Source organism: Bombyx mandarina, chromosome 03 (assembly GCF_030267445.1).
Source record: "Bombyx mandarina strain Sakado chromosome 03, ASM3026744v2".
NCBI lineage: Eukaryota > Metazoa > Arthropoda > Insecta > Lepidoptera > Bombycidae > Bombyx > Bombyx mandarina.
This window is the reverse complement of record NC_143210.1, coordinates 12,796,939-12,809,009: the sequence shown is the minus strand read 5'-3', so window position 1 is coordinate 12,809,009 and position 12,071 is coordinate 12,796,939. Positions and strand designations below refer to the sequence as shown.

The following is a 12,071-nucleotide window of genomic DNA, read 5'->3' as shown; positions in this document are numbered from 1 at the left end:
ATAATAATAATATAAAGAGGAAAGATTTGTTTGTTTGTATTCAATAGACTCCGAAACTATTGAACCGATTTGAAAAATTCTTTCACTTTTTGGAAGCTACACTATCCCCGAGTGATATAGCCTTTAAATCTTTTTTGAAAAAAATTGGGGATCCTTACTAAAACTTCAATAAAATAAGGTGTAAAAAAATTACCTTAAATATTCTTTACATCGCGTGGCCTGCGAAAACGATTGATGATAGGATAACATAATGTACTACGACTTTGTAGAACACATTACTATTTACAAAAAAGTGTCGCGACAGCGTATGTCTAACTATTATAGTTCCGCAATAAGTGTTATTTTATTTTAAAAAATAAAACAACATCAAATATCGTTGAAATTTTTGTTAAAGACCCGAGCGGAGCCGGAGCGGGCCGCTAGTATGAAATATTTGTATTGTCAGCTTGATGCGTCTATTGGATCTATAGTACAGTCTTAAATAAAAGTCTTGAGAATTATTCACATACAGAAAACTCGATCGTCAAATTACTTGTCATTACTATTATTAGGAGCTTCCCTTTAAATTAAAAACGCCAGCAAAAATCAATAGTATTAAAAATCGCAAAACCTTCGAATTCATTCGGAGAATCGAATCAAATGCTAGAACTGATCATACGAAAGACAGAAGTAAGATTTTGCATCTTTTTTTTATTTTATTTTTTTTGCTTAGATGTGTGGACGAGCTCACAGCCCACCTGGTGTGAAGTGGTTAATGGAGCCCATAGACGTCTACAACGTAAATGTGCCACACACCTTGAGATATAGTTCTAAGGTCTCAATATAGTCACAACGGCTACCCCACCCTTCAAACCGAAACGCATTACTGCTTCACGGCAGAAATAGGCGGGGCGGTGGTACCTACCCGTGCGGACTCACAAGAGGTCCTACCACCAGTAAATCTATATAATATTGAATATAGAAAGACGGCGATGATGACTCTGAAATTCTAGGTCATCTTTTTCGTGTGGTGGGAATTCCATTACCGGATTTGAGTTAACAACGATCTCTAAGCGCCAATATATTTTGCCCGACCCCTGGGTTTCCCGTCACAAACATGATTGCTTAGCACAGGAAGGTCAGGGCTTGGCTTGAACGCGGATCGATGTCTAAATTTAGATATTATGACGTCGTTACTAAAAACATAGTCGTATTACCTGGAAACGCGCACTGAGTACTACAGAACCCAACAATGACTCATTGTTTGGTTACTTTTTTTATTAGCAGCCTTTATGACGAAGGTGATTCTGTGTGCTACTGACTATGCATCAACGGTATGATACAAAAGCACAGTGATGTAATAGTTAGTTAATGGTTATAGTTAAAGATTAGCCCAATCTTAAAATTAATACTAAAAATATAGAGAACAATAATAATAATATAGAGAAGGAGTGTAGAATTTTAATACATTAAAAATACATTAAATACATTTTTTTTTAAATACATTACACACACTGCCATGTATTTGACACAAAAATACTTTTTGTTTGCTGTCAAACTTTTGTTATTATTTGAAGACTGTGGTCAAACTGAGAATAGGTTAATATTGTGTAAAAAAAACCAAAAGGTTTCCGTTAACATAAAAAGCAGGTGTAATGTGCTTTGTGTTATAGTTTGTAAATATTCATGCTATATACATACGTGTACGACGTAGTATGTGTAATTCATTGTAAGATTACTAGGTAATAATATTACGATACGACCAGGGACGTCTTAAATTAGGCTGGGGTCCTTGGGCACACAAGAATTTAAGGCCCTTTTGGAAAATAAAAAAAGATTTTTTACTGAGTATGACCATTTATTATAGGTAATCAAATACAGTATGATATAATATGTCATTAATGATATTAGAATGCTGCTGGTTTTTTGGTTACGATTTCGATAACGGAAACCGGTATCGTGATCTTGATACTTAGTAAATTAGGTAGGATACGTTCGGAAATATTATTAAATAATACAGTAGGAATAGGCGCAGTCATCTATATAATGGCGTAGTATATGCCTTGAAAATACCTTCTGATAAGCTAAATAGTGTAAGATAAAAGTGTAATGTGGCCTACAAAAATGTTTTGAGAAAAAATGTGTTAGAGAAATTGTCGGTCATTCGGGGCCCCCTGAGAATGGGGGCCCTGGGCACGGGCCCCCTGTGCCCTTATGGTAAAGACGGTATAGGATACGACATTACGGTGTGTTGTGAAATGAGCGGATCCCAAATCTAGGTATTCCAATTAAAACAAAATGCGCCCAGCAACTTTTCAGAGGGTAAACTTTTTGGGAATATTTTTGGCAATTTAAATCGAACTACATTTATTTAAAAAAAAAAAAAACTACGTCGGTATTTACTAATATAGAAACAAAAATAATATTTTATTCATATTTTTATAGTTTTTAATTAATTTTTTTATTGTGTTTAATTAAATACTATAGGTTTGTTATTAGGTTTTTGTTTGAATTGAGTGAAATTTAGTGGGTCTCGAAATACCATTACGAGTATCGTTACTAAACAATCGGCAACACTACCTAAATTATAATAATAATTTTTTTTTTTATGATTGAAGGAGTATTGGTGGCCCGGAGGCCTTTCCACTTTCACCAGGACAGGTGGGCGAGCAAAGGCTTAGCTAGCAGGGGACCAACTCAGCAAGGAGGGAAATATGTAATGCTGCTGTATGTACAAGCGCCTACCTACATTTGTTATTGTTATTGAAACTAATATGCACTCATATTTTGTTCATCACAGAGTACAAAAATACATACACAAACGCATGCAAATTCGGAACTGCTAAGGCCGTCAGCGTAAAAGTGGCCTAACTCACAATTGTTCATATTCGTGCTTATATATTGCAATTTATTTAAAACATAATAAAATTTTATACAAAAACGGTTTATGCCTAGTTTCATAGATAACAGATGGCTTTGTAAACATTATTTTTGCGCGAATTATATTTGGCTACGAAGTATGTAAAGGTAAATTCATACCTTATTATTTGCATACTAACTATGGTAACCTTATTAGGTCACTTTGACGCTGACGGCCCAACTGTACTTTTTCAATTCGTAAATATTGCGCCAAAACATGTGCAGTGTTTTGACGCAACGCACACATCAATAATACACCCTTGCTTGAATGAATACACAAAATAATCGACGCACACATATGTTTCGTAGTTTTAGCATCGTTGTGACGCACGAGGAATGAGGTGCGGGGTGCGGGGTGCGGAGGACAAACACTTCGAAATGCTTAAATAGGACGCGCGGACGAATTCCATACCAGTTACATTCTAGAAGTAAACAAACAACGAACTCCGAAAAAGGGCATCTTCTTCGCTCGGCTTCCAGCCAAACAATGGGTATGTTTACCTTTTCATTAATTGTAACACAGCTGAGATACATGCTTGATAACATTACGGCGTAATATCAATATAACATTTTTATCGCTCCTAATATAGGTCATTAATATGTAATATTAACATGGCTAGTTTCAATCAGTTTAATTTGGTCTGGAATTTCATAGACCCCGACAAGTTTCTAGGGAACTTAATTTCAAGGGCACGTCTGTTCCATATGATTCCATTCACTGACCCTTTGACACATTAACATTGTGTATAATCTATGTAACAAACCCCCGCCCCGGTTGTCATTTGAATGAATCTGGAAACGAATGAACGTAGTTCCGAGAATCGATAATTCCAGAACGTTCTCGGTCGTTTTGGATTTCGTTCATTCATTTCAAATATGGCACCCTTTTAAGATCGGCTTTGTGTGACCGTCGAGGTATGTTAAATAGATATTTGTTTATTTTGAGTTTCGTAGACATTTTAAGTAACTATGAAGTAGGTAGTTGTCATGTTGAACTCGTAACTTATAAAAAGACAATTCTATAGGTACTAAAACCTTAATAGCCCCACTTTTATTGAATTATTTATTTTCAATCGGAAATAAAATTAATTAAAACACCTCTCGATAGTCATTAAATTAATTCTCGAAAGTGGTTAAGATCATCAGCTGCGATCTAATAAATAAAATTAAAAACATAATTATTATTATTATGCAACTATTTTTCGTTTTATCAATTAACAAAACAAAGCGTTGCTTAGTTTGTCAAAAGCTAGTTAACTATTGACCATTCAATGTCAGTTAATTTTCCTGTAAGTCATTATCCTCCGCCGCTGATGGCACTGCGTCATCGACTACAAAGCAGAAATGAGGACTTCGCGTGACCAATTTAGCTAATTAAACTGCTCTCTGACTTCGATTTTCACGTATTTACTTCATATTTCTGGTAAATCTATGTCATTCGTGTATTAAATTAAGGTGATTTTCGTGATGACGAGATGCTATACCGCTTTTGCGCATGTCCGGGTAATTAGTAAAATTTGGTCGAAGTTTTTAATGTGAAATTCTGTCTCCGTCGAAATAAGTTGGCATGAGGCCACCAATAATAAAACAAAGTTAAAATATTGTGACGTAAATGAAATATGCCGTTTTATTTTCGGAATGCGACAGGGGGACATTTATTATAACATTTCGAGTAGTAAAAGTGCAATAAACATGGAACATTCCAGTAATAGTTTTATAATTACGGATATGCTGTAGCTAATTAAATTAAAATTGAATAACTCCTTCGTTATTAACTATTGCAATCGATCGACAAGTTATATTTTAATCTCATCATTTAACATTGTCGGGTTTGTTCCGGTAAGCACTTTTTTTTATTGATGCACAAAACAAATTATAATCATTACAGTAGCTATATCGTACAAATAGTACCTAAATCTAATCTGGATTGTAATCTAAATTATATATGCACTCAGCAAACCCGTATTAATGTAATAGCTTTGGCTATTGAGGAAAAATTACAAATTACAAATAAAAACAAAATTAAGAGTTCAAAAAAAAATAATCATATCCACTTTATACAACAATACAACCAACACAAACAATATATTGATAACTAGCCATTGTTAAATAGGATATCCGTCACACATCTGACAGATCCCCGGAGTTCAAAGATATCAGGTTGACCGTGATCACATATCAACATTATCAACGCAAACGCACGTCAAATATCAACGCGCGTCAAATGTTTAGAACAAAAGATGAAGTTCATAGACAAGACAAAGTTTATATATCGAATTTAGATACTTTTCTTCTTGCTTCGATTTCCTCAATACTGAGGGTCGTGACCACCTCCTTGCAACAAGAGCTTATTGCGGACCATTCCACGCCATTTGCCTCTATCTGCCGCCGAGTATAGATACTTATGTAATGTTATTTATTTATCTTTTCCAGATATGTTAAATATAAAACCGTTAAGTGAGGACATAGAGTGGTCTCCGGAGGCGCCCGTAGGCGTGGGGGCCACTGGGGCAGGAGTATGTGGCCCGGAGCCCACCGCGCCCACGGTGTCCACGTCCGGCGAGGCCCGCGCCATCCGCCGCATCGTCGGCCGCTGGGGCGCCGAATGGTTGAGCTGACTCGGCTCCAGGCACCAGGATAATGCCGGTAGCTGGCCGGCCGACCACCCCCTGCCGCCGCCGCGCTGGGGGGCACCCCGTCCGGCTTTGCACCTCACTCTCCGTCAATACGAGGAGTTGGTCGCCAAAGCCGAGGTACTGTTGAGTCGTCTCGTGGTTTCCGAAAACTATGATTCCATTAGCAACTTCCTGACGCACTACGACGCTTACATGGCTTCCCCTATCGACACCCTGAAAGAATTCTACCAGAAATATAACCCGCCGATCCGCGCCCACAAACACACCTGCGTGGGTCTGGGCATGGAAGTCATCAAACGCTTGAAACTCTTAGAGAAAGATTTCCCCGGGATCACTAAGGCAATGATGCTGGTATCCTGTGACGAGAACATAGAAGATCTTGACGATTACACCACGTCGTTCCCTGGACCTCAAGGGTTCCTGATCGAGACGGAGAAGGACCACGTGCTAGTGGCGATCCACGTTAAGGTCGACGGCAGACCCGGCGTGTTCCTGTCGGATCTTGGATATCACATCTCCCGCGCCGTCACCGTCATGGCGGATCGTTGCTACCCGCACACCGGTAGGTTACAACTTCATTAACTGAGAATACGAAGGTTACAGTAAAAGTCCAAAATTAGAAAAAAAACCTTGTACAAGTTTCATTTCTCACTTTATTCATTTTAAATCGGGCACTCGTCCCGAAACCAAACTATGTACATATACCGAGAGGGAAACGTTATTTGGTTTAACCGACAATACGGTTAATACGTGACATTTTTGTAAGTAATTAAAGGTCCACTTTATTTAGTACTAGTTGACCCGGCAGACATCGTAGTGCCTCAATCGATAAATAAATCAAACAAAAGGTATCCGTCCGACGGGGGACACATGAAAGGAAAAACAAAATAGTTATCTTACCCCATTCGAATAGCTGAAATTGTTCTTTTGTTATGATGTTTTTTTTCCAAATCTTTAAATTAAAATATCCCTCCTAGTAGCCTAGCCATAATAGAAAATTTGATAAATTGTCGCTAAACCATCACATAGCCTTTCACCCGTCGTTATGTACATCAAATGACATGTCCTTCTTCAAACGAGGCTTGTGGAGAGTATTAAGCGGCAGGCAGCGGTATGGCTCTGCCCCTGGCATTGCTGATGTCCATGAGCGAAGATAACCACTCACCATCAGGTGGGCCGTATGCTCGTCTGCCTATATAATACAGCCATAAAAAAAAGACAGAATAAACAAACAAAAATTAAAGGATTTTATGCCCTGGTAACTAAGACCTTTAGGTCAAAATAGACAAAGAACATATATTTTTTTAAATACCCTCCACTATCTATTCCCGAAGAGTGACTGGTGAAGTTGTTGTTGTCTCGCAGGTTGGTTCACGCAGTCGGACGAGCCGCACTGCCGCAAGGAGTACAAGTACCAGTTCAACGCGGACAACGCGAGCTACGTGGAGTGGCACGAGCGGGAGACCAGGGCCGCCGGGGTCAAGGAGCGCCTGTCCCTCGTGTACGTCGCGAGGGCCTACCTCTCGGCCGTCGAGGTCACCGAGAAGAGGAACCTGGTGTGGGACTTGAGGTAAGCACCAAACTTCATCACCAGACGAGTACATTGCGAGAGTGTAAGATTTTATTGTTTAGATGGGTGTCGAATAAAGTGGTCACTGGAGCCCATAAACATCTACGACGTAAATGCGCCACCCATCTTGAGATATAAGTTCTAAGGTCTCATTATAGTTACAACGGCTGCTCACCCGTAACCTACAACCAGTAATTACGCAAATTATAATTTTGCGGGTTTTACTTTTATTACACGATGTTATCCTTCACCGTGGAAGTCAATCCTGAACATTTTTAAGTATGTATTTCATTAGAAAAATTGGTACCCGCCAACGGGATTCGAACACCGGTGCATCGCTGGATACGAATGCCCCGGTCGTCTTATCCTATAGGCCACGACGACTTTAAATGGTGTGTGTTAGTATTTTTGTCGAAATTTCATTTTTATTGCATTGCTTCGCAGTAAACACAGGCCAGGACGGTGGTATCTACTCGTAGTAACTTACAATATGCCTTGCCACGACTAAGAATTTTTACATTTTGCGGGTTTGCTCTATCTTGTGCTCTATCTAGAGCAGGTGCTCTTAATTTATTGTGTAATTCGTTCCGGTACAACCCAAGTACGTATTTTCTTAGGATAATTGGTACAGTTGAACCGCTCGATACGAGTAGGTACACTTGGCATCTTATCCTTTAGGCCAGTGGTCGGCAAAGTGCTGCTCCAAAGCCGCATGTGGCTCTTTGACTTCTTAAATACAGCTCTGCACATAGTGTACTACTTATTTAGTTTAATAAAAGTTTACTAAACAAACAGATATGATTCCCAATTCTTTTTAAAATTGTTGTATCTATACTTCTATACTATATATACTATATTATACTATAATATATTATTTTTTCTATACTAATATTATAAAGAGGAAAGATTTGTTTGTTTGTTTGTATTGAATAGGCTCCGAAACTACTGGACCGATTTGAAAAATTCTTTTTCCATTAGAAGCCGACATTGTCCCTGATGAACATAGGCTACTTTTTTAAATTTTTTTTAATTTTTTTTTTTTGGTTTCATGTGTGTTTTAATGTTTCCGAAGCGAAGCGAGGGCGGGTCGCTAGTAATAATATTATAAAGAGGAAAGATTTGTTTGTTTGTTTGTATTGAATAGGCTCCGAAACTACTGGACCGATTTGAAAAATTCTTTCACTATTTGGAAGCTACACTATTCCTAAGTGAAATAGGGCTATAATCTTTTTTGAAAAAAAAATTGGGATCCTTACTAAAACTCCAATAATGTAACCCAAGATGTAAAAAAATACCCAAAATATTCTTTACATCGCGTGCCCTGCGAAAACTATTAAATGATAGAATAAAATAATAAACTAAGACTTTGTAGAACACATTATTATGTATAAAAAGTGTCGCGACAGAATATATCTAACTATTGTAGTTATGCCGCAATAAGTGTTCTTTTATTTAAAAAATAAAACAACGTCAAATATCGTTGAAATTTTTGTTAAAGACCCGAGCGGAGCCGGAGCGGGCCGCTAGTTATTCATATTTGGCTCTTTGGCTAATAAATTTGCCGACCACTGCTTTAGACCAAATGACTCCATATTGGCGAATAGGTTCAGCAGCTGTTTTCAACAAACCGACAAAAGTTCTGTTCATAATAATTTATTTTATAGATTAGTTAAAGCAACAAATGTGTCATTGCAGGAGTCTTCTCGCAAGGGACCCTAAGGGCCGTCTCGCAGCCGGCGTGTACTTTCCGTTAAAACTAAAAGACCAGGAGTTCACCATGTTCTACGACAGCACCAGCGGGAAACAGAGAAAGAAGTTCAAGTTCAGCGTGTTTTTGGAACTGCAGAAGGTAATTAAATTAATAATTGAAGACATGAGGGAATGAAGGGGATAATTTTTTTCATTTTGTTTATTGCTTACATGGGTGGACTAGCTCACAGCCCATCTGGTGTTAAGTGGTTACTGGAGCCTATAGACATTCACAACGTAAATGCGCCAAGCACCTTGAGATATATGTTCTAAGGTCTCAAGTAACAACGGCTGCCCCACCCTTCAAACCGAAACGCATTACTGCTTCACGGCAGAAATAGGCAGGACATCAAATGCATTATTCCATACTTCCTTTGATTTTCACGGGTCGCAACATACCTACCCGATCCTGTGGACCGAATGGTAAACAGTCGAATTCGCCCAAAACACGTTATTACGGATCCTCCCGATCCATTAACCGGTGCTTTTAGGTACCTCAAGCACCGGTCACCGTCGTCGTCGAACTCGTCGCTAGACCACCATTTTACTGAGATTATATTTCATCCCATATCATCTCATCTCATTTCATTTGATTTCATGCCAGTTGATTAATGTCTCAAATTTATCATCTTCATTACATTTCATAATTTTTCATAAAAATAAGAAAATAAATTAAAATAAGACGTGACTTAAAGGGCTTAGTTACCAGGTCATAAAATCCCTTAAAAAAAAGTAAAGTAAAGTACATTCTCACTTGTTTTTCTTTCTATCTTTTTTTTTATTTGTTGATCCTACCATCGGTCAGTGCGGGTACATAGACGCCATTTTCGATTCGTTTCTTTATGGGCGCGGCTTATACGTTTTCGTGGTCAGGGATGAATTTGCATTCACAATTTGAAAATTTAACATTTCAGATCCCAGACGAGGTAGTCGAAGAAGTCGAGCAATGCAATGAACAGCTTCGTCTTCGGGACGGGGAATTGCTCTCCATCCTCAACCGTTTGGCGAACGTTATGGCGGACGCGGAATTCATGGCGGAAGTGCTTGCCGTCAACGAGAAAATCGTAGAGCTCTCCGCGGCTCACTAAAGCAATAATAATGTTTATCTTTCACTGTCGAAGGCGTTTGCACGGTGTTGCTAGCTGCGTCAATCATATATTTTTATATTAGCTATATATAACCTTTAGCTATACCTACCTAAAGTTGACCCAACAAAAAAAAATCATAAATGCAATATTAATAAACAACATCTCTGTGTGTCACATCTGTGTGTTCAGATCAAATTAAGTGAAAATAGTTAAAAAACAATCACTCAAGAGAAATTGCTACTTAGTGGATAATACCATCACAATTTTTTTTACTGATGTCTCGCTTACTCTGTGACATCGATACTGTCATCACGGTAATAGTTAATTAACTAATATTTAATGAATCATGTTTCTTATAGACTTAAAATTATTGTGAATTCATTTAAAAACTCATTTAAATAAATCTGTCTGGGTCAACGTAACGTTTTTTTTATATTAAGTTTTCTTGACGATGCACTGATACTCGTAGTTGCCGATAGATGGAATCACTTGTCTTGTCTAGATATCAGCACTTTTGCATGTATTTATTCTATTTTCATATATTTTACTGTACTGTAGTTTGTAGTCGTAGATGATTTCTGAAAGTCTTGACGAGAACGACTCAATGTGGGAAATAAAAATTGAAAAATACGTTTTGACTTTTTATTTATTATAAACTAAATTAAATAGGTCCCTCGATTCTGAAGTCTTTGGATATATGTTTCTCCTACCTATTCTGAGATCGAGGGGTCATACTAGATTCACCGAGAGGGTAGGTGAGCTCACGGGTCTCAAACCGGAGTGTTACTAACACTGGCCCTAGCAAAAGCAGTGCTTCGCAGAATAACCTGATTTTTTTAATATATTTTTTATTGCTTGATCGAGCTCATAGCCCACCTAGTGTTAAGTGGTTACCGGAGTCCATAGACATCTACAACGTAAATGCTGCCTCCCACCTTGAGATATGAGTTCTAAGGTCTCAGTATAGTTACAACGGCTGCCCCACCCAGTGGGCTGTCAGTAGGTTAGCCCGGTGCTTGAGGTACAAGGAAATTTGGGATTCTGTAGACTGACCACTACTGAGCAGCTAAAGTCTCGCCTTATGCCGACGTACCAACATCTCCTATCAGCTTTTACTGGTGGTAGGGCGTTATGTAAGCTCGTAGTGATAAGTACCACTGTTCTGCCTATTTCTGCCATGAAGCAATTAAGGTACAAAAATGGGATAGCCGTTATACAATATAATTGAGACTTCAGCCTCATGTCTCCAGGTAGACGGCGGAGTTCATTAAGATTGACCCTATGACCCTGTTATTGCCACTGATTGACGGTCGCAGGTTTTTATTCCCGGTTTAGGTAAATATTCATTTTCTCCGTGTGTAGGTGCTCACGGTATATATATACATAATAAATAAATTATATTATATCGAGGGGTGAGAGGATATTTGGTTTAAGCGACATTTCGCTCAACACGCGACATTAATATATTTGTAATTAAAGGTCCGTTTTATTTGGTATCGGCATCAACAGTTCGATGTTTTTAATTGATCTTCAATTTTTACCATTGAAATAGCTAAAGAAGTTTTTTATTATTATGATGTTTTTTCCAAATTTTAAACATTAAATGACTCACTTGTAAAGATGCAAAAATGTCGCTTTAACCAAACTGTCTTTCACTCTTCCATATAATGGTACATAATATTACAAATAAATATGCACACGAGTCTCTGGTTTCCTGGGGACAGATTACCGTATGGAACTTCTCCCTGATTATTTATTTATCAGGTTCTTACGTCTATGGGCTGGAAATAGCTAAAAATGTGCTGAAATTTATGGAATTATGGAATTATTCTGTAGAATAAATGAACGTTTATGCGACAAACGCTTCTAAAACATACATTGTACTGTGGTTCTATTATGTAGTACGTAAATAATGATGATTAAATTGTAAATTCCTGACATTAACTCTAAAAACATTCGAGATTGAAAAGGGGGACTTTTATTAAGCGGCTTAAAGAATAAATTCGGATAACGCGTGGGATTAAAAGAACACGTACCGTCTGTTAATTACGTCTGTTAATTGAGAGCGGCTGTTGATCCCCAAGATCTAAACATGTTCATTGCGGGTTACGAAATATAAAACTATTGTTG

The 12,071-nt window shown here is 37.9% G+C and overlaps 2 protein-coding genes across 3 annotated transcripts in view; both read left to right on the top strand.

The window, feature by feature from the left end:
• Positions 1-12,071, top strand: part of GSTs2 (glutathione S-transferase sigma 2) — a 469,518-nt gene that overhangs the window by 192,643 nt on the left and 264,804 nt on the right. The gene's annotated exons all lie outside the window — the stretch shown is intronic.
• On the top strand, positions 2,603-10,569 carry LOC114242328 (uncharacterized). Of its 2 annotated transcripts, XM_028173445.2 has the most exons (6): positions 2,603-2,706; positions 3,208-3,389; positions 5,332-6,096; positions 6,900-7,104; positions 8,800-8,953; positions 9,768-10,569. In XM_028173445.2, the coding sequence occupies exons 3-6, from the start codon at positions 5,727-5,729 to the stop codon at positions 9,939-9,941; spliced, it is 903 nt and encodes a 300-aa protein (XP_028029246.1). In that variant the 5' UTR covers positions 2,603-2,706; positions 3,208-3,389; positions 5,332-5,726; the 3' UTR covers positions 9,942-10,569. The 2 variants fall into 2 exon arrangements, with proteins under 2 accessions (XP_028029246.1, XP_028029247.1); XM_028173446.2 differs by lacking the exons at positions 2,603-2,706; positions 3,208-3,389 and adding an exon at positions 3,675-3,813.

What these genes read in the sequence shown, in the direction of transcription:
- LOC114242328 (XM_028173445.2), top strand. Translation starts at nt 5,727, where the DNA reads ATGGCTTCCCCTATCGACACCCTGAAAGAATTCTACCAGAAATATAAC. An exon ending in TCGTTGCTACCCGCACACCG is followed by an intron (nt 6,097 to 6,899) that starts GTAGGTTACAAC and finishes GTTGTCTCGCAG; the next exon opens with GTTGGTTCACGCAGTCGGAC. An exon ending in TGTTTTTGGAACTGCAGAAG is followed by an intron (nt 8,954 to 9,767) that starts GTAATTAAATTA and finishes TTAACATTTCAG; the next exon opens with ATCCCAGACGAGGTAGTCGA.